This window comes from Aythya fuligula, chromosome 5 (assembly GCF_009819795.1).
Source record: "Aythya fuligula isolate bAytFul2 chromosome 5, bAytFul2.pri, whole genome shotgun sequence".
NCBI classification, from domain to species: domain Eukaryota; kingdom Metazoa; phylum Chordata; class Aves; order Anseriformes; family Anatidae; genus Aythya; species Aythya fuligula.
Window position 1 is genome coordinate 7,022,308 of NC_045563.1, and position 22,798 is coordinate 7,045,105.

The 22,798-nt window shown below is 42.5% G+C and overlaps 1 protein-coding gene across 1 annotated transcript in view; it reads right to left on the reverse strand.

Moving 5' to 3' along the window:
- KCNH5 (potassium voltage-gated channel subfamily H member 5) overlaps positions 1 to 22,582 on the reverse strand; it is a 153,210-nt gene extending 130,628 nt beyond the window's left edge. The window contains exons 1-4 of the mRNA XM_032189293.1: positions 22,510 to 22,582; positions 10,300 to 10,423; positions 4,588 to 4,694; positions 708 to 836 (exon numbers count right to left, since the gene is read on the reverse strand). Coding sequence (XP_032045184.1) covers positions 708 to 836; positions 4,588 to 4,694; positions 10,300 to 10,423; positions 22,510 to 22,582 — 433 coding nt within the window. The remainder of the gene's footprint in view (positions 1 to 707; positions 837 to 4,587; positions 4,695 to 10,299; positions 10,424 to 22,509) is intronic.
- Positions 22,583 to 22,798: the final 216 nt, after the last annotated feature.

Below are 22,798 nucleotides of genomic sequence, written 5' to 3' on the forward strand. Positions count from 1 at the left end.
CTGGAGAAGATGCATATGGATCCTCTGCCTTTCTTTATGGAAACATGCATTATTTTACCCAGAGCAATACACATATGAACCTGACACCAAACACATCCTACAAAGGCAAGGATGCTGCTAGATCCTTTCCCTACAAATTCTCCCTGTGAAGCACAGGTCATCAGGTGATGAGAGCATTGCACACCTCAGCAAACATCACCAGCAGCAGCTGTTAAATACCAGGCAGAACACCCACTGCCACGCAGACATCACTGCTGTCCAGCAAGAAAAGACCCAACTGGGCTGTTCTTTCCCATCTCATCTCCAAGAAAGAGAAATGGAGTAAAGACCAACATCTCAGCACAAAGGAGCTGAAATTAGTTTTGATAAATAAGACACCAGTCCTGCAGAAGAAAGGTCTCCCAATATAACACAGTATTATAATGACTGAAAACCATGCTATTTTTAGCAAATATCAGCTGTAGTGAAGAAGTAGTGATATTACAAAGGAAAACGAAGGCTTGTTGCTCTGGACAAAGTATTGTAAGGGAATATTCCACTCACAATTCTGTAGTTTTTTAATCAATAATTTGGAAAAGTGGCATCAAAATTTGGACAAAACATTTCCTGATAGCAAGATCACAGCCACAACATCTTCCTGTCACTGGACTCAGCTTGAATATACAATTCATAATTTACAAAAAAAAAAAAGTATATTTCATATTTACCTTTTGTTGAATCATCTTCAATTGGTTGCTTGAACAAAGTGATATCCTTAAAAGTGCACAGGAACAAAACCACTTTTTCATGCTCATTTCTTATAGGAGCAATTTGCATGTAGAACCAAACTGGGGTTCCTGAAGCAGAGAAAAAGGTGAAGCTGGAGTGTGGTGCAGCACAACCCTTCCCCAGCCCGTACACAGAATACTTCATACATCATATGATACACACATTGTTTAGGATCACAATGAGGTATTTCTACATGTCCCGGACCTTTAATTTTACCTCCTCCACAGAAAACAACACATTCTTATTTTTTACAGATTCATTAAAATGGGGAAAAGCTACCAAACTGAGAAGCTGATAGTCAGAGATAACCAGAGATAACCAGAGTAATCAGAGATAGAACACCCTGAGATAAATGTATGACTCTTTCCCTCTTGCTCTTGGTTTTACCATCATGTCTCATAAACCCGATATCTGCAGGGTAGTCAGGTGAGAAAAAAAATAGACTGAGGATATCTTTGAATCCTTCTTCACATAATATGGAGCTATCAAAACCAAAACTGCTAGACTATACTGTAAAATGCTCCAAATTTGATGTTGCTCTGTTATTTGAGAGGGTCTGAACTAATTCAGACATAAAATTAAAATGGTCTATCTGGACAAATATGGAGATAGGATTTCCTTTTGTGTTTCAGGTCATACCCTCCATCTCCCCGTTGTCTCAATGAGTGGAGCAAACTTGCAGTGCATTTATCTATACCTGAGTTTTGAACTAAATAGAAAATAATTTTCAGGTAATACCATTCATCAAACGAACAGCCAGAAAACTGCTTACCGTGTCGGAGTGGTTAGAATGGTTTTGTGGTAAAGCCTCACTGCCCACAGAGGGTTCCTGCAGGTGCTCAGGAGCTAAAAACTGGGCTTTCAACTGAGACGTTGAAACAAGCTGCTCGCCCACTGCTATCCCAGGGCACAGCTGGCCCCTCCGAATCTCCTCTAACGCACCACATCTGGGAGTTGTGCCAGGGATGGATACCCAGAGGGCAACAAAACCCATTTGGAGCAGGGCTACTGTAGGGAAGGTCAAAATCCACAGGGGCTCATGGCAAAACTCAGCACTGCTCTGTTGGGATTAAAGCAGTAACTCACTGAAAGTGAACTGGAGAGGCTGGGGAGACGGGGGACTGCTTTCAGAGGTAATTCCAGAGCCATTATGCTGATCACTTGATTATCTCAACTCCCAGTTGCTAACCCAAGATAAAAGGCTCTTTTCATAACTTCTAAGAAAGAGTGCTGCAGCTCTCAAGAGTGATACTGTGCTTTCACTTGTACCTGGCAACTCATCAGCACCCTTTGAAAAGCTCCACAAGTAGGCAAAATAACTTGTACAACAGCCCTGATAAAAATCAAAGAGAGAGAGAGGCAAGGTGGATACTGCTGTAGAAACAGCAACCTGAACGGGGGCTCAAAAGCAGGCAACGTTTCCTGAGTATTACCCACACATATATGCATGTCTACGTGGGTGCTAAATAGCTGGGTGGGTAGAGCTGAGGACGTATGTAATGCAGTAAAGCAGCAGAAATTCGTAGGGAACTTGCAGGTCTGATCCTGAAATTGGCTAACTGGGTTAGAATGCCAAGGGAGCATGTGAAGCCAGCAGCCACATGGATGCTGCCGGAGAACAACAGCTCTTAAACACCACCCCTGTGCCAAAAGGAAGGAGAATGGGAAAGCAGCCTGAAAATCTCAAGATCTCCCTTTGCTGAAAGCATGAAGGATTGACTGAGAAAGAAAAATTTGTGATAAAATAACAACAATACCCACAACCTCTGGAGCTACAGTTTGAAGATGTGGGTGGAGGGCTGCTCGGCAAGCACTGCAAGCTCCACACAGGAGAGAAGCAGTATGCAGGGTGATAAACACTAGCCTTTCTACAGAATAGCTCCACATTTTTCACAAGTACGTTCATACCAACAGACACTACTCTTCATTTCCTTATCTGCTCCAATATTCAGCCTGGATGATAAGCATGCAGTTTCTTGAAGAAGCTTCTATCACAAGTACCAGTGTATGACAAATGGAAGCAAACCCAAGGCAAAGCACTTGCTGAACTGAAGCCAAAAGGTGAGGCTGTCAGTGTTAGCAAGAGACGGTAGTGCTGGGCTTCAGGTGATGGAGATGAAGGCTGGCAACATGTTATGGATGGGAATTGGCTCAAGACGGAAAAGAAAAATGAGTACTTTTCCATGAAGTCCTTCTGTAATCCTGAGTATCTTACAGAAAGTACAGGATTGGAGATCTGGGCAAAGGTGAAGATTTTATTAAGGCAACTGCAGCTCAATAAATCTCTGAAACACCATCAAGCTCAAGCGGCCAATCCACAGCCCAAAGCAAAAAAAAAAAGTAACTGGCTAGTTACAGAACAGTGACAAAGATTTCCTGCTTTCCTCTTCTTAATATTTAAATAAAATGGAAAGGAATTTATTTTAGTACTGGCTCATGCCAAGCATGAGCTACCGTCCCAGTTAAAAAGGGAAGCCAGGGTAGGGAAAATCCCTGAGTCTCTGGGATCTTCTGCAACCATATGGACATCGGGGGGTGCTGAGCACCACCACCTGCAAAGATACAGAACAAAAGTCTGTCCCAGGAAGCCTACCCCCTGTGAGGGGAGGTGACCTGAACAGGAACAGGGGAGAGAGGCAGGAAATCAGAGAACATCCATGTGCTGAGGGACCAAAAGGAGATGATCTGAAGGGCTATCACAGGCACCTGCAGGAACAGCTGGACTTCAGAGGCACTCTTGCTTCTCTTTTACCGTGCATATATATATTTTTTTTTAATTAGTTTACCAAAATGCTTTGAAGCAGGCAGAACTGGAGAAATCTGAAGACAATTCCTATTGTTTAAGTGCACATAAGGGAAAATTTAGGCTAGAAAGGGGAAGTAGAAATAAAGCATAAGTGCATGAGTACTCTTCTAGAAGCTGAGGTATCCTGACTGCTCTCTTCAATGTCATGAAGGGTTTATGTGAATTTGCAGTGAAAAGGGGCAGTCAGGCATACTCAGCTTTTCCCTCAGCGCTCACCAGTGCTTTCTGCAGGCACACATTGCTGCCACTGGGAGCAACCACTTGCAAATCAGGGTGTGGGTTCTCACCTGCAGACATGTTTCCTGAGGGGAAATTTAATTTAGAATTTCTTTTCACTTAACCCAGTCAAGATTCCCTTCAGGAATACAACTCCTCAAAATCATTATTTTTTGGAAGGATGGATTGTGACCTGAGACACCAGGAAACACATACTAGCTTTGGCAATCTGTACACTTGTCCTGAAACATAAGCTCTTTTCTTGATCATTGGCGAGCAAAATACCTTTTTCTTCCACAAAATTTGCTCCAAAATTTACCCATATGTCAAAATGAACATCTTAGTCTATTAAATACTTTATATATAGAATCATTAAGGTTGCAAAAAACCTCCAAAATTATCTGGTCCAACCATCCCCCTACCACCAATGTCACCCACTAAACCATGTCCCTAAGCACAACATCCAACCTTTCCTTCATCACCCCCAGGAACAGTGACTCCAGCACCTCCCTGGGCAACCCGTCCCAGTGCCTGACTGCTCTTTCAGGGAAAAAAATTCTCCTAATTTCCAACCTGAAATATATAATATATATATATACACACACACACCTATATACATAGAGTTATAATAACACATGTATATTACATTTAATACATATAGTATAATAAAACACATAATATATAATATGGTAGAATACATAATATGTATATACACTATATATAATGCTTATAGCATACTATAATACATAATAAATATGCATTATCACTACCAACATCATAAACTAATATATACATACTGTTTTTCTTGTAGAGGAGAATTTCAAAGCAATTTGACTCGTAGTTGTCGAAAGTCTGTCTGACTTTTTCAATGGTCTTCTTGTCTGTCAGTTCACCATACATAAAACTGAAAAAGAAAAAAAAAAAAAACATTTTTCTCTTTTTGCTAGACAAGCAACAGCTTGTTACAGTCACCTTAGACTGCATAACCATTGGGGATGCTATTCACAGTCATTTACCAAAGTTTAACTATGATTTACACTTCATTTAAATATTCCGAATGTCACAAGGCTGTTATGAAACCTACAATAGTAATAATCATGGCTGCCTTTTTTCTGTAAAGTAGATGTATTTGCTGTCATCTAACGTTTCATTAAGTGCTTTTCTGAACATATCTTTAAGGGCATATTGTTGGAAAAAGAGCTGATATCCTATAAAGCCATTATTGCCACAGCTGCAGGCCATGAGAATATTGCTGTGAAAATGGAGAATATTAAGCAAAACCTTCAAAACCTCACAAATTTCGTTCAATCCTCCTGAAAACGCTGTAGAAGGAAGAACAGAACTTGCTACAGATAAGGGCTGTTGGCTGAATCAATGGATGCAAATCTAATCTTGCCAAGATGCATCTGACACAAGATATTCTGAATCCTTCTTCTCAAAAAGCAATTAGAATTGAGGTAGGATTTAACCACTGAGAACTAATGACTGGAATTCTCTGAAAAATAACACAGAAAGCAAGTGAATAAGTTGGCCCACAGTGTTTGCACTACCAGCAAATATAACCAAATTCACCCTCAGTTTCCTTATTGTATGTCACATTTCTTTGACACCTTGCTGAAAATATGGAAAGCGTTAAAACACTTTTGAAGACTCGTCCCTTTCCAGACAGAGATTACAAAAGTCTATTTTAACTCCACTATTTCTCACCACTTGACCATTTCATCACCTTTGCACTTTTTTCCAGGTCAGATTTTCAGCTGATGCAAGCGAACCCAACACCCCGACCTTATTTTTGAAAGCCTATGTAAGAAAACAGCCAGGCTTTTCCTGTCATTCTTCCCTGGATTAAAAATAGGTGAAGACTGCCCTGTGCAAATTCCCAATTATAGAACCGAAGGAAAATGGAGCAAGGGATAAAAGCTTTCAGATGCTTGGATGAATACACTTTTAATTGATCAGGCTTCTCCCCCACCCCGTTATATTTGTTCACGAACAGTTTGAGCTCCGGCTGAAACCTACAACAGACAACCCTGAGAATATGAAAGAGAAAAAGAAAAGCTATCAGTGCCTCCGTGGTTTAAATCCAGCTTCTCTTTTATCGATCCACAGACCTCCAAAGGTTCAATAAACATTTATTTTACGTCTACTGTTCTGAAAGAAACAATAAAACAGCACAGTGGTTAGTGACTTGGCAAGCATTAAAATACCCAATGAAGGCTGGGCGGTGAATCTTTCCTTTACACAAGTGACCGAGGGAGGCGATGGGGCTGCTCCCAAAATAAGGTGCTGGCCAAGCAGACACAGGCCATGGGACCAGCCACAGTGCTTGTATGTCTCATCGGGCACCCTGCTGCTCACTTTCAAATGGCCTGCCCTTCCTTCCCGATAGCCTTTCCTACATTTACATGGGAGCTGACAACAAACAAAGTTTGAATGCTTTTTTTTTTTAATCTAACCCTTTTTTAGTGCACTGATGAGGTAAAGCAGACTGCTCAAGTCTGCAAGACAAAATAAGAACTGGTGTTTTAGTTATTCAATTCAACTGAACACTCTTTTTGTGGTCCTGAGACTTAAAAACAATGCTTCTCTTAGTCCTGAAGGAAAAAATAACTAAAATTTGTTAAAGTGCATGACTTTACATGGCTTATAATACAGAAAGTCATTAATTAGCATTAAAATGACAAACCATACTCAACAGTGGTTGACGATAGCAGTTAGCTCTGCTGAATGCAATCAATAAGCTTTACGTTTTAAAGTCAGCTTATTAGTGCAGTAAACCTGTAAAACTCAAATCTTGCATTATTTTCACATATAAACAGACATTTTAAAGGCTTGTGGAATGATACAAATGTTTTTCAGGTGATTTTTACTACCAGGCACCAAAGGGACCCCCACGCCACTCACTGTGTAAGTTATATAAGATCTCTGCTTATCACAGATTTAATTTAATTTAGTCTGTCCTATTTTGTACACATGGAGGGACTCCTACTTCTTCAGTCAATCACTCTGTCTTTTTCTGCCTCATGTTTTTGTTATTTATTGCTTGTCAAGTGCCTTCAGTGCAAACTGTACAAGACATAAATATCAAAACCAGCCTGCTACTGGGGATCTTACTACCTAGAAAATAGACTTATCAAAGAGAAACAAGACTTACTGAAACACGCAGAGAAAGGCACAATCTTAGATAATTTCCCCATCCCTGCAACAGACCATTCGTCATTTCAGACGCCTATACTCCTGCCTCCTTCTGAAAGCACTTCTTGGCACAGAGAAGCCACGTTGAAAGCTTTGCATTGCACTCTCCTGTCCTTCATCAAGATCCAAAAAAGCACCACCACAGAAGCTTCGGGTCTGCGGAATGTGCCTGAGAGATTTTTGTGGCTGTTTGTGAGGCTTTTGCCAGGTGGTTAGGGGGCAGACAAAGCATGGAAGGCATACAATCCCACATCCAGTTAACAGCTCTGTTTATCCAAAAGCATTGGATGAAAAGGCATCAGTCACAACTGACCAACTACCCAGGAGGAAAAGCAAATACTGATCTATGTGTCAGCAGCTCCAAAACTTTGCAAGCCCAGCAGCAGGCACCCCTCCAAGGCAGCACCGGGCAGCTCCCTGGGTCCCACTGGCATGCAACAAGGTTTCTTTGCTCAGCTTTGGCAGTACAAGGGGCAAGTGCTGTCTTCTCCTACAGAAAACACGGTCACAGAGTTAACATCCTGGTACCAAATTTATCAGAACAAGGGAGAAAGAGATGCTGAGCGGCACACTGCAACTGTTTCAGTGGAAACACAACCTGTACACAGCTTCAGCCAGTGGATCTAATTCCCTCCCTCTGTACAGCTGGAAGGCAACACATCAACAGGGCCTCAAAGCAGGTTTCCTCTTTAAAAACAAAACCAGCACCCAGCTACTCCCAGCCTGGTGCAAGGAAGGGTACGGAGAGCAAAGCCTGGAGCAAACAGCAAGTGCAAAATGCCAGCGTAGGTCTACTACCAAGCCACCAAAGGGTGCCTGCTCTGTTGAGGGCTTCCCAAGAAGCCTGAACTTACTGATAAGCAACAATTTCAAACAACACTGATATTATTTGCAACATTAAACAGGGTTTTAATGGTTTGGAGACGTTTATTCTTTCAGTGTATTCATCAAGACAAATTGCCACGACTGTGGGCAACTGGGCATGAAACAAGAGTTTTTCCTAGGCGTTGGTTAATCTATCGGTTCACCTCCAGGCAGGGGCTTTTGCACGGTTAATTGAATGTCAGAGGTGCAGCAATTGCAGATGCCCTCCCTGCTCACTCTGTACTGTCAGCTCATTTTCATTTGGCACAGCAATGCTGCACAAGCATGCAAGTTCTTCCACCTAAAAATCTTGTGCATTTTAGCACTCACTTGTGCCACTTACTCTGTGGATCGGCCCCAGCTACAAGTGCAACTTTTGGTGTCATGCACACCTACATTTTTTGTTCCACACACCAACATTTTCCCTCCCACACAGCTGCAAAGCTCTTCATTACAGAGCAGCCCCTAAGACACTTCTCCAGAAGGGTACATCAGACCACGCTGAGCACCTCTCCAGCTCTGTTCTAACCTGTGAAGACCAGGGTGAGCCCTAAGAGGCATCAAATATCACACAGCAAAAATAACTCCACCAGCTAAGATCTACACACAAAACAAGTGCTAGCCATGCTTTCAATGGAGAGAGGTATCTCAAAAATTCAGATATGGATATGTAGAATGAAGATAAATAAATAAATCTTTGCTACCGGCCTCACTTTCCACAATAACTCCTCCTAAGATTTGCATCCCTATGATTCACTTGAATGTGGTCAAAATGGGATGCTTACAAGTATCAACCAAAGCCCATCACATTCATTAAAGACACTCTGATGGACTAAACCTTTTGGTCCTCTCAGTATTTGAGGCACAAGGGAATTATTAACAGAGTGGTATTGCTAAACCTTCATTTCCCCAACATTTTCCTACAATCCCATTCTGTTTATGTAATGACTTAAACATGTACAGACCATAAAAGTGCTGGCTCACAGGGAAATGGATCCAATTCAACATACAGGACAGCAGACAGCAAAGGGGGAAGCGTGTAAGCATATTTGGGAAGCCTTAGATAACGCTGTTTCTTTCAGCCCCACCAAGTACTTTGACTTTGTTGTTACCATGTGAGTTAATATTTCATGTCAGCTGCATGTGCCCATCTCATTTCCACTGCCGATCAGAGGACATCTGGCTGCACAGAGCAACCTCAGACCTCCAAGACTTTCCCCTTTCGGCAGACGAGCAGCAACCACACATCAGCGTTTCAGTCCTGTAGGTGTGCAGCCCTGGAGTTGGTCACTGCCTGATTGCATGAAGGGAAAACTTACACAGACTTGTATCTTGGTCATTTCTTGTTGCCCTCATCCCTGGTTTACTTTGCTCACACACCCACACATGCATTAGGGATTTAGTCTCTCCCCACAGCATCTCCTTTTAAAGGATGCAGCAGAGCAGGCACAGATGAACATCTAACCATAAATCACAGCTGCCCGCTCCTGAAAGACCACCAGCAAAAGGAAAAAGCCATAAAGCTGCAATGCTCAGAGTAAATACATCATCAGCCTAATCACCTTCTTGGGAATAAAGATGCATTTTGCACATTACTGTGCTGTGCGTGTGTGTAAGAACAGGGACCAATATGGGCTTCAGGATAGCACGCTGCAGACCTCCTGGCATGGTAAACAGGAGAATTCATGGAAATCTATTTAAAAAAAAAAAAAAAAAAAAAAAAAAAAAAGCTTTTGAAACATATCACCTAAATATCCTGCTTTCTTTATTGAATTGTTAGAGCACATTCATACTGATAGGAAGAGGGATAATTTTCAAATGAGAGAATAACAAATAAACCCTCAAAATATTTACACACACACACCATACCACTCTTTGGGAGCATCTCTAGTTCATCTTCATTCACTATTAAAATGTTTTAATATTTTTTTTCCATTGAACAGTCTTTATTCCTGAAATGCTCATTGTATTTATGCAATTACCAGAGGACAACAGGAATTTCAAAACCAGGCTTGCTTTCAAAAAACATTTGAGTGAAATATATTGAATTTGTACACGTTCTAAATAAAAACCCCAAAACAGACAATAAGTCTGGAATTTAGCTTTATGTTATTTAGGATTAAATCTTGCATGACTTTAAGGGCTACCCCAGATTTAGCAAAGGACTTAAAATTAAGTATCTGAATAGTCTATTAATCCTGGTGGAACTAACCATTAATGCTACTGGATGCTAATCAGCAATGTGCTGAACTGAATGTACATGGGTAAGTGCTTTACCATGTCCTAGGTAAGTTTCTGGTTTCATTCACTTAAAGCCTGCTTTAATACTTTAATTTCTACTAAACAATTATTTTCTTATATCAATCCTTTTTTTAAAGCCTAATTTTTCTTGCCAGCAAATTGTAATTTTGGAAGTGCATCAAGTGGCAATGAAGAGACAGTCGACCTACCTGCAAGTGCTACTTTTCTGCATGACGTCAGCGCGATGATATCCAGAGAGTTTACAAAAACCGTCATTACTATAAACTACAGGCCAGTCCACAATCTGGGCATTTCCCAACAAAAAACTGGATTCTAAAAAAGAAAAAGAGAAGAGAGAGAAAGAGCTGCTGTCAGAGGTGAAGTACATTTACATCCTTCATGTTACACAGCAGATGTAGAGTGTTACACACAATGGTAACTTCCATCGTCAAATTTCAGAGAGCACTGAAATCAAGATGGCCATCAGAAAGGAAATCATGATGAAACTGGAGAGCTTTAGAAAAACAACATACTGATATAAGCACCAACTAGATCACAATTTAGAAAGGATTCATTTATTCGCAACATCTGGACAAGCTATCATGTTTGATATTCATTTTCATTTAATGTGCATATAAACATATATATCTTGAAACCAACCTTAAATTAACTTAAAAATTGAGCTTTAAATGATGAGCCATATGTTTCTGCAAGACTGTTGATGACACTATTGTATCAGATGAGCAAAATTGTCCTGCTGGCAGGTCCCTGCACGTTCTGCAGGATGCAGCCAGCATCCCTGGGATGAGGGACAGCCAGCGCCAGGAACTGGGCAGGGGCGAGATGTCCCACTGCACCCGGTGGTACACCATGAGCGATGTTACACCCAGGAGGGTAGGTATGAGGCGACCCATGCAGAATTTGGTACCAGAAGTGATGAATGCCAAAGGGACTTACATGTTCAAGTTACGCAAAATGCATCAAACTTCAGTTAGGGTCTACATCAAAATGCAAAAAGGTGGCTTTGGTTCATCCCACTAACATTTTTCTGTACCAATTGCCGTAAACACACAAATATGGGCAGGGTGTATTTTTAGGAGGCTGAACTCAGGCTTAAATACTGCTTCAATCATATGTTCTTTCAGTCAGTGCCTACAGTTTATACGCATGGACTGGCACCAACATGTTACGAGTTAGTCCTAAAATAGTTTTATTCGCTAGTTTGGAAGGATTCTTCCATCCCTGATTTTAGTAAGGCTTTTCTGAGGAAGGAAATACCAATTTTGCTCAAACATGTTGTGGGGTTTTATCTTCATCAACACTGTGAACGTTCCTAATGTTGTTTCAAAAATAATATTCTCACTTAGTATATTGCTTAGTAAAGGTTCTCAAGCTGTAGTCTGTGATGATCTTCAGAGCTTTTTTATTTTACATTGCTTACTTATAATTTTCAGTTTATTTTGATGGTAGCTGTGGAGCTAACTGGTAACACGATGATAAAAAGCCACCACAACTATATAAAATACTATTAAAATCACTGCTGTATAGAAATGATAGTAAAGGTTCCTTTCAGCACTTTTCATGGGCAAAAAAAAAGAGAGAGATTTTTTGCAAATTCTCCTCATAATAGCTGAAGAATTATTAGGTTATGCCAATTACTTGAGACATACACTCAGGTGCACACATAATTTTTACATAAATGTGACAGTGGGTTTCTATGAGCTATACGTGCCCTTTGCAGGATATTTATAACCATGACTGCAATATATATTACTCAAACATTATGCTACTGAACAAGAAAAGTGTACTGAAAAAAAAAAAGTATTTTCCAAACTTTTTTTCTTTATAAGCCTGAATTTGGAAAATAATAATCTGTAAATTAATAGATTTTCTGCAGAAAAGCAGATTGAAAAATATTTTAAAGCCACCCAATGTGAGATATAGTTTAGATTTTGTGAGGTCTTAGGCTTATAAGCTCAAAGAACTTATTTGAATTCATCACAAACAGTCTTAAACCTACATGCCAACTTTAAAAATTTGTTTTTCTGCCCAAAGGGAGATTCAGTCACTACAACCAGCAGCAGACATGGATTACAGCATCTGCTGGAAGCAACCACTGTTAGTCCTTTGGTCAAAGCAAGGTTTGATTTGGAAAGTGACTTCTTTATAGGGTTATTTTTCACCACAGTTTTGCTCGCATACCCAGGTAAGCTGGGCACAACGTGGGTGCTTACAGGCAGCAGATATCCAAACTCACACATGGATGTTGTGCACATCTGGGTGCTCCCAGAGGACTACAGCTTATAAGCAGGTTTTGAAACCTCTCCGTCCAACATAATTATCTTGATTGTGTATCCCCATTGCAGAACTCTGTTTCAGGACACAGAGTACACTGCAGAAGATAAACAATGGGGCCACCAGCAGACATTCAGCATTTATTGGTCATCATCTATGGATTTTTTACTTCCTTACACCCAAGGGTCTCAAAATAATTGCTAAGGCATTCATTAAGCTGATCAAATCCAAGACACTGGGAGGAAACATAACAAAGCCGAACTACTGATCTTTAAGAAAAAAAATAAATCATCATAAAGTAAGAAAAAAAGATACTAGAAGTATGTTGATAAATACTAGTACTTATAAAGTTAGATCATATATATATGTACATATATTTTTATACACACATAGCATATGTACTAGTAAATTGACCAAATGTTAGAACATGCTTTCATGTGTCCCCACGAATACTCTTACTTTTTTTTTTCACTTGCCTTCTAAGCAAATAAGGCTTATTCATCCATGCTCAGCATGTGAATACAAACGTTTGTGTCCTGTTTCAACTGAACAAAAATCTTGAATCATTGTTTGCATCTTGTTAGAGACCAATGAATCTAACTGCAGCCACAAAGCCATAGGAATCCATGTTTCATTAATGCCTCTGTTCAGTGAGCAGCTTGATAAAATTTAAGGATGAACAGGTCAGTGTCTAACCCTGGAATTTTATTGTGTGCCCAAGTCTCAGCATCTGCAGGACTCTGTGCCTACCCTACATTTTATCAGTAGTCATGTTATTTTCCCCAGGACATGTACTATTTTTTCCCTATTTCTAAAATTTGTCAAGATCAAAACTACAGACAACTTAACTTCACAGTAGTCACTCTATACCCAGAATCCTCTTCTGTGACTCCTTGTATAGTCTCTAATATGTCCCCATTTTGGAGTCTAATTTTGGTCAACAACAGTAGAGAAGAACTTTCATGAGTTTGGGGTAGTTTGAGGAGAGACTGCCTTATAGCACATCATCACCAGTTACCACTTGTGAAAGACCATTTCTGCAGTCACTTCCACTAGAGTTGGGCCCTAACAGCCAGTCCTGGGCTAAAACAATTGTCATGCCCAACTTCCATACTTCTATAACCCACTTACATGGTTTCTTTGTTAAAAAAGTTCAATTATAGTTGTGTCTCAAAGTAAGATTTCCGTTAATTTGACTATGATGAATTCCATTCCATCAGATTTGCTCACAGGGTACACCTCCATCATCAAACCCCAGGCTCCCTCCCATTCTTCCACTTGCTCCAGTGACCCTCACTCTGCAATGGTTCGTTGGCACCAAAGCTCTTGTTTGGAGTGTGCCAAAAGACTTCTCCACAGCCAGTTTTTTCTAGGATATGGGCACGAGCCCTTCATCACAGAATACTGAGGACTGCCTTCTGCAAGGTAGGCCCAGGCTCAGCCTCCCTCCATGGGAGAGGCAAGCGGTCAACCCACTCAGGCCTTCCACAGAGCAGACTGGTGTTCTGCGCCTTTTTCAGAAGGAAGAGACAAAAAGGAGCCAACAAAAGGTCTGACAATTGCAGATGCAAGGACACCAGCACTGGGATGTCCACAGATGGGCATCCTGTTAGATTCAATATGTAAGAGCTGTATTTCAAATGCTACGTTTTTTTAAGATTATATTGGAGGTATTCTCAAGGATAAGTCTGTACAGAGTTTAGCTAGTAACTGGACAACAGAGAATTGAGCCAATATGTCTACACCTGGAGAGATGAATTTCCTCACTTTTTAAGTATACCACGACTTCCCTGAAAGACTAGTGTCACACAAGGGACTGTCCAGTACAGCTGAAATTACGGATGGCAGTGCATAAACGCAGCTCAAATTCCACATCCAGTAAGATATGAGCAACTGAAACTTGTGCAGTGTCAGTGCTGCAGCCCAGAAAGGAAGAGCTTCTCCCTCCACGTACAGCAGCACCCGATCTCACAAATACTTCATGGTGGAGGCTGGGAACTTCTCCCCAGCCCGCCAGGTACCGGCCACTGCCGAAAGCAGGACAGTGAATCTGATAGACCAACAGTCTGATTCGATGTATGAAACAGTATGAACCTGTAAGCCAAATTATCGTGTGGTAATATATCACACTCTGAGAAGATTAATACATGGCTAACTTCAAAACTTCCATAATAAGGGTTAGCCTGAAATGTCTAGTAATACATTCATTCTTGGATTTCTTCAATGCACTGAAAATGCATTTCTACTTTCCATTTGCTTAGAGATAAAAGTCATTTTTTTTATTATTATTATTATTTCTACGCTTGTCTTGATGTCACTGCCTCCATCCATCATTTTCTCCACCCCATCCCCGTTTCCGATGTATCGCAGGGAGCACAAATCCGTAGGGCGCGTGCATTCTTTTACTAGACCCATCTAAACACCAGTGTCTGTCTGCAAGAGAGCAGGGAAGGAGGGCTCAGAGAGCTGACATGCCCTTCTCAAAGCTGCTAGATTCCTCTTAGGAAGTCAGCGGGCTTTTTATTAGCTAATATCACTCTCCTATTTAGAAAGTTAAATAGAGATGGCAAAGAATTGAGATGTTAAAGTCATACAGTTAGCAGAATTTCAGATTTGGAAAACACAACTGAGGTAAACAATTGTTACAGGCACTATATTTGCCATTCCTGTGCTTCTACTTTGCAAAAAGACTCTGTCGTACAAAGGCAGCCTGTGCTGCTGTACAGCAGCAAGCCTTTAATCTTAGTCTATCTTGCACTAGCTAATACTCAACACAGCACTGAGCCTTGTTTTGCTGTTTAAAAAAAAATGACCACTGTGTGCAAGCAATTTTTTCTTAACCAGTGAAATGCCCAAAGCAGTGTAAAATTCATGTTATGCAATCACAGGAGAGCAAGAACAGCTAAATCATTCCAGGAGATATGTTTAGCCAAGTGAGAAACGTTGTCTGTAATCATCTTTCCTCAAGAATGCTTGGGTACCACTTGTAAACAAAATTGCTTAAATCACCATTTCAGAATTCCATCCCTTCCCAAGAAAATATGCAACTAATCATTTTACAAAAGTCACCATTGAAAACATGCTTAAAAAAATGAAGCAGTAGCAGAACACAAATAATAATAAGAAGCAGCAGTGTTTCCAACTTAGAATAAATTCCTAACTCAAGCAATTTCACACAGAGCTGTCCTTCAGAATTACTGCCCTTCCTACGCGGAGCAAGTGCAGCACAGACCAGACAGGCTCTGTGAAAAGCCTGGAATTCGCCTTTTTTTTTCCCCCCGTCTCTTTTTTTTTGCTAATGCTGTCTTTTAAAAGCCCCAAACCACTTGAACTGCTGTCAGCCTGCTCTCCTTATAGAGATTCTGTAGTTGCACAGGATCAGCATATTGCTGCAATCTCGTTCAGACCACCTTGGAAAACTCGTGGGTCTCCTGGGTAGGTGCTTTGGGAAAGGGGAATTCTACAAAATATTCTTGGGTTTTGTTTCTTTTAGCTCTTCTAAGCCCCAATACTATGCATTTCCAATGACATTTGTATACAGCAAATCCAGCTACACACTCAAGACGTCCCTATAGAACACCCTAAATCCTCGGGCAGACCTGCATGGGCACTGCCCTCCGAAATCAGCCTTGGCAGGCACCAACATCCCTCCAGCTTTGGGGTCGGCTGCAGGCGGACCACTGTGCTCGAAGCAGCAACCTCTGCCAGCACTTTGTGCTCCTCACTACAAAACCACATTGCTGTTTTCTAACACAGCTATTATTTCCCTGGTGTCTTTAAAGCATGCAAAACATCGGTGTCATCCAATTTATCCAGCACATTAAGTGTTGCTTGCCTGAAAAAACTCTCAGAGGACAAACTCTTTACGTCACCTTTCTGTGCCACTGTTGTTTTTATTTAATACTTGTGTTATGAAAATGCATGGAGGACTAAACTCAGGGCAAGATACCATACTAACAATGCAAAAATGTTCTAATTCCTGCCCCAATTCACTTCCCCTCTAATAAAACAAAATGTAAGTAATCCAATCCTGGCTGAGATATTAAGTCCACGTGTAAGTCACTTAGCTAGGAGCACAGCAGCTTTCAGCAATTTAGTAAGCGAGCCCAGGAAGAAAGATTAGAGTCTGCCTCAAATTTATCTTAAAAAAAAAAAAATAAAAAAATAACTTTGAAACTAACTTTAATCATTCTGAATGTGAAATCCCATAGACACCCTGGTCCTTTACTGCAGCACAGCTTCACTGACCTCAGGAAGAGTTTCAGACCAATACAGACAAGAGAGCGTCCCTGTGAGCTGCCCAAGAAATGGCACTTTGTCCAGTTCTGGTCACAGGTTCTCCCCCACACATTCCCTTATCCTAGAGTTAAACCAATCTCCACCTATCCTGCTTATCTTCTGAATGCTGCCGCTGAAGATGTTCTCTATTAAAATTATGCAGAGCACAACATAGATGTAGCAAGACTGAATTTAAACTGAAGCTGTAGCTCTCACCACAGGCACACCGGCACCCTCAGGGAGCAACCAAAAAACAGACTTCTAGCTATAGACAAACAAGAGCGCTTGCTTCACACTCCCAGGTGAGAAAATCATGCTAACGATAGATGTTCAGACATGGGGGCTTGCCTTGCAAACCCACAGCCTGCAGCTAGCCATGGCTGCGGTTTCAGAGCTTGGCCAAATTTCCCCAAACCTGTTTTGGCAGAGAATTGTGCAGCACTGCATGTGCAAGCATCCAGCAAGGGACTAAAGCAAAATGTGTCAGCAGGACAGATCCCAGCCCCACAGCAAGGTGCTGCTTCAGGCTTGTAAGGGGCTATGCACAAGGCAGCGGCCAGATGCCATCAGCAACAAGCATGGGTGCAGAATTGGGTCCTGGCTATTGGGGTTGAGTAGGGCTTCTCAATCAAAACTGCCAGTCACTGGACGTGCTCAGTAAACAAGGGGTTTAGACTGACATTTTTCTGCAAAGAAGGTTATTAGGATAGCGATTCCAAAATCATCTCCTATTACCTAAATTTGACAAACCAAAAAACACTATTTTCTAGCTCACCAGGAGAATAACTTAAAATCCAGGCTAATCACCAAGCAGTATGCTGTTAAACAGGCTAATTAAATGTACTTCCACAGCTCACTTAACTTCCTGACATTAGTCTTTGGCTGCATACTCCTTCCAACAGCAATAAAAAAAATAATAATAAAAAAAATATGTTTATTCTAAAAATCAATAATTTCATTTTGCTCTTCTCTATCAGATTTCAACATTAACCTGGGAACGCCACAACACTTACACTGACCTCTTGTGGCAAGTGCTCGGCAGCGCTCAGATATCCCAGAGAACATCGCCTACCCCATCCCGCTCCCAACAAGATGCACAGAAATATTGATAACATGCAAATTTTACAAAGCTGTAAAGGAGATCAAGGAAAAGCTTGTAAAGATCCAGTTATTCCTTTAACTAATTATATGCCTTTATTCGGGGGGTCTACATTAACATGATGGTACGGAGCTGTTGTAATTAAAAAAATAATAATAATAATAATTAAAATTAAACCACCTAAATCTCCCCTGACTCCAGCAGGCATCAGATATGCCTAATTTTCAGGATTTGGCCAAGCTGACTGAAGGAGTAAACAAAACGAGGCCCTTGCGATGGAGAACTACTCAGAAATGTCATCTAGTAATGCTTCTTAGTGTAACAATCCACTTTGCATTGATTTACATATCAGCGGGTCCCCTGCAGCCACACAAATTGCAAAATCAACCTTGCACCCAAAAAAGCCCCAATAATTTAAGCTCCTTAGTCATCCCTTCACTGACTTCCCCGCAGCCAACAGAACCAGAGGATGGAAACTTTTGCCCCATGATTTTCAGCATCTTTAAGTAGAGATTTATGCAAGTGCTGAGGTCCAGATTTTTTTTTTTGCAGAGGATCCCTTATGACAGACACCCTGTAAACTTGAAGTAACTTGCTTTAAGGAGCTTTTTTTTTTTTTTTTTTTCCTGCACCAGCTGTAGTTTAGGTTGGAGCAGATGAAAATGCAGCTTGTTTTAATTTGAGGGAGAGGAGTCTACATGTGTCCTGTCCAGTGAGAACAACGTTTTGTAACCCTGCCTGTAAGAAATCAGGTACGCTACATGGGGTAGTAGGAAGGATGGAAAAGAGAGCAAACACCTATTTTGTCAGTAATACCAGTCTAATAAAAATGAAGAGGTGTCTTAGTGCTATAGGTGTGATGTTCACATCCCCTCCTTCCTGGGGGACCTGCCTGGCCAACAGTCACTTGGGAACTGGGTTGATCCTTTCCCCATCAAACCCAACAGGGCATAAAGCTCTGTCTGGAGGAGATGATTTGCAGGAACATGGTGCTAAACTGTGCAAGACCTGGAATTAAATGTTAGCTTCATTAAAGCTTATGGTAAAATTCCTTACACAGCGAAGATTTCAGCTGAAGTGTCAAACACATTTGCGAAAGACCTGAAAAATGCCTTTTTCCAAGGAAGCTTCAAAGAGTTATTGCAATAGAAACAATAACCAGTAATGATGGCTGCTATCATATTTGTCTTTCGCTAAATTATGCCCCGCTTCCACGCTGTTAGCACTTTTTATTGCATATTGCTGCAAAGTCCCAGAGTTAACCTTTTTCCAACCTCAACCAAATTACACCCAAAGCAAATTACGCTGGTAACACAAGCTTCATGCTTTTGCTGCTACAAGACATGAAAGGTGAAGGCAGATGGGCAAGACAGACACATTTCTCTGCCTCGCATCTGCGGCTCAACTTGCCAGGTTCCTTCTGCAGATGGGGCAGGAACACAAAGCCCAGCCCTGCTCCAGGGATTTGCCCAAATTCCCATTCCACCTCCGTGATGCTGAGCTGAGGTCAGTGCCAGCAGGAGCTCTGACTACACTGAAGGAGCAACCCATAATAATGATAGTAATAACAGGCACAGACTGCTGAGAACATCTTAGGAGAGAACATTGCCCTAAGGATGGGCCTTATTAAAAGCCCAAAACAGTAATGGCAGTAGAAAGCAGTCACCTTAATGCGATTTAACCCACTGCTCCCACAAAACCCTTTTTCTTTCAGCTTAGCAAAACACCTGGTGTTCTCAAGATCAGTGCACAGCCAAGGCTGAGCAGAGATCATATCAACCTGCAGCTCCCAACAAGAAGGACTTTACTCCATGCATTTTCACTGTGCTTTAAAAAAAGTAAAATGTAATTGCACAGAGTGCACCGATCACCCCAAAGATAGGCCTGTGTGCCCAGAGGGCTTGTCCCTGTAGTCCAAGGGCAGCAGTGGGGCTAAGGAGGGACCCTGCTTCTTCCTGAAGATTTTGTCTGCTGGGAGTAGAGCACAGTTGTGGGGTGGCTGGACAACTCGCAAAGCAGCTCAGAGCTTACTGTCCACCCCAAAATTATTTGGAAGCCACCTGCAAGGTGCTGCTGCCAGCCGCTGCTCTACAGCACTTGATAAGCTCCGAGGTCTGAAGTCACCTCCAAGAGGTCCCCCCAGCCTGGTGCCCGGACATCCCACCCTGCACCACAGCCACCCCGGCTCCTTCTGCACCGCTCCTCGATGTTTCACTCACGGCTGACCCACATGGAGCATTTCCCTCACGATTTTAACCTCCTCCATAGCCAAAGCTAGGGCAAAAAGGAAACGTTCACGACGTTCCTGAACAACAAATCCCTAAATAATGCTGAAAATCACACTCTGCTCTTAACACCAGGCCGGCCATCACACTCACTGCACACACAGTTCCCACCAGATCCATTCCAACTTTCTGCGCTTGAAAAATATTGCAACTTTGTCTATAAATGCTTTGTTCGGATCCATCTCTGCCAACTCTAATTTGTCTGCACCCATGTTTCATTTTTGAAATCCATCGCTTTCATTTCAGACCTGAAGAAGAGCCTATCTGTCAAAATACCTAATTTTTCCCAGCTGTACCTGTTAGCCTAACAGAAGATATTACCTCTATCTACAAGCCTTCTCCTGGTTGTTGAAAAAAGATTTATGGACAAGAAGTGTGATGGGATTGTGTAAGTGTGAGAAATCTCAAAAGAGAGTGTTCTTTAACTAGGACAGACGATGGAAAGGCTTTTTTTAAGGATGCTGAAGACGTATTTTAAAAAAATATCATCATTCTTTCCTTTATCCTGTTCCTCAATTTGACGATGAAAAATCTCTCTGAAACTGGTGAATCCAATATAAAAACAAAACCCAGCACAGGGTCAGCAGACCAAATCCTAGCCTTCTACCAAGCACTGGCAGGAGATACTTGAACCAGATTTGCTCTAGTGGATACCATTAAGTTCGGATTAAACAGTGCTGAATCCAATGAAAATTACTATTTCTATAAAGGACAAATAAGGCTATGACCTGAATGATAAAAATAAGAACTAAATTGCGTTTCAGTGTACAACACTGACCACTAACATGAGTTAAAAACAGATTCCCAATCCACTTTTTGCTTCGTTGTCCAGTGGGACAGATTTCCCTCCATAACATCACCTTTAAGCAAAGAAAAAGCAGAATGAGTGACCAGATCAGCACCATTTATATGCCCAAATTAGGCCAGGTTAAAACCTGAGGGGGGCTAATGTGTTTTTAAAGTATAATGTTCAAAAGCCTGCTGAGGTTTTCTGGGTTTTGACATCTCAAAGCTTTACCGAGCTTTCGCCAGGGAGGACATGTGGTTCAATCAGAGCATGACACAAAATCATGGTGCTCCCACACCACGGTCCCAGCTCTGTCCCCAGCTTGCCACAAGACCCTGGGAGAACAATTGCTATGCCCCAAGCCCCTTTTACACCAGTTTTAAGAACATGTTGGCAACACCTTTGTGTGTCTGCTTCCACAAGGAGCTGTAAAGTGTAATTAAGTTCCACTTCGAAATTATCAGAGGGAAAGTGCTATATAAAACCTTATTAATTAAGCTTGCATTTAATATTTGGGTAAATAAATACACTATTGCAGGAAATTAGCTTCTAGTGATTGTGCAGCTACAGAGCTTGACAGAGCTGATGGGGTCAATCAAAAGTTGATGTCTTAATGCAACATTTTAAATTCCAGGTCCTCAGTTGCTCACAAATTCACTAGTTGCCATCAAAACCAAACCAAGCCAGCACACCAGACTGCGTTAGTACGAACAGGAGGTAAATCCAGACTGGTGCAGTGGAAAGGTGGAAGGAAACACTTTTCAGCAACGTTTCACATCACATTAGTGTCTCGATTAATAATGCATGCAGAAACTTCTGTCCGCGCTCTGTTCTGCCCACCTTTCCCGTTCCCACTCTCATGCAAGGCAGGGACAGGCTGCCCAAGAAGAAACCTTTCAGCAGATGCAAAGTTGAGGTCTTTTACCAGACTTAACTCGCAGAAACACTCATGTTTCAGTAGTTCTGTGCCAGTGCATAAACTAGCTAAAACCAGAAGGTAAGCAGCACAAAACCTGCCTAAAGCAGCATCTACATTCACACACCTATAGAGATGCCTGCAGGCACCGTAACTTTGACGGATCTGTGCACAGCACTCTTGGCCAGTGCTTTGCAAGGGGCTGGAAGGGGAAAGCAAACCCCAGCAGCAGGGAATTATTTTCTGCCCGTGTGGTTCTGAAGCAGTCCCGTAACCGCTCGCCCAGCGGAGGAGCGGCACAGCGGTGACTGCAGGCACTTCTGCCAGCTTTCTCCAGGCACAGGGTTTTACCAGCGCCCCAGCCACAGGCACTGCCTCGTCCTCTCTCCCGGCACCGTCGCCACACGCTTTAAAGTGAGACAGAATTGCAAAGACTTCGAAACGCCGAATGAGACAACGCAAACCCGAACATTGGGGAACCAACGAATGAGAAAGAGGGGAAAAAAAAACACCCGGCGAGCGGAGAGAAATGACAAGGGGTAACCCTAACTCCCAGAAGGGGCTCACACCAACACCTGCTAGAGACCCGCTGCCTGCAGCACCGACGGCGGGGTGAGAAGGGAGCGGGGGGGGACAGGGCAGGGAAAGGCTGGGGCAGGGAGCTTCAGGGATGGACGGACGGACGGAAGGATGGATGGATAGACGGAGGGAAGGAAGGATGATGGACGGCCGCCTAAAAGCAGGGATGCTCCTTCTCACCGCTGGAGCGCCGGACGATGTTCTCCAGGAAGGTGTTCTGCGGTGCCACCAGCCCTCTCTTGCCCCCCGGCATCCTGCAGCGCCGGGCTCGGGGGCCGGGGGTGCGCGGCAGCGGCTGCAGCGGCGGCGGCAGCAGCGGCGGGGGGGGGCCGGCGGCGGCTGCTGCGCCCGGTGCCCGTGAGTCGCGCAGGGGCGGCCGCGGCCGCTCATGGTAGTGGCGCCCCCGCGGCGGCTGCAGCGCGGACTGGGGCCGCGCCGCGCACGGCGCCGCCGAGCGCCGCCGCCCGCC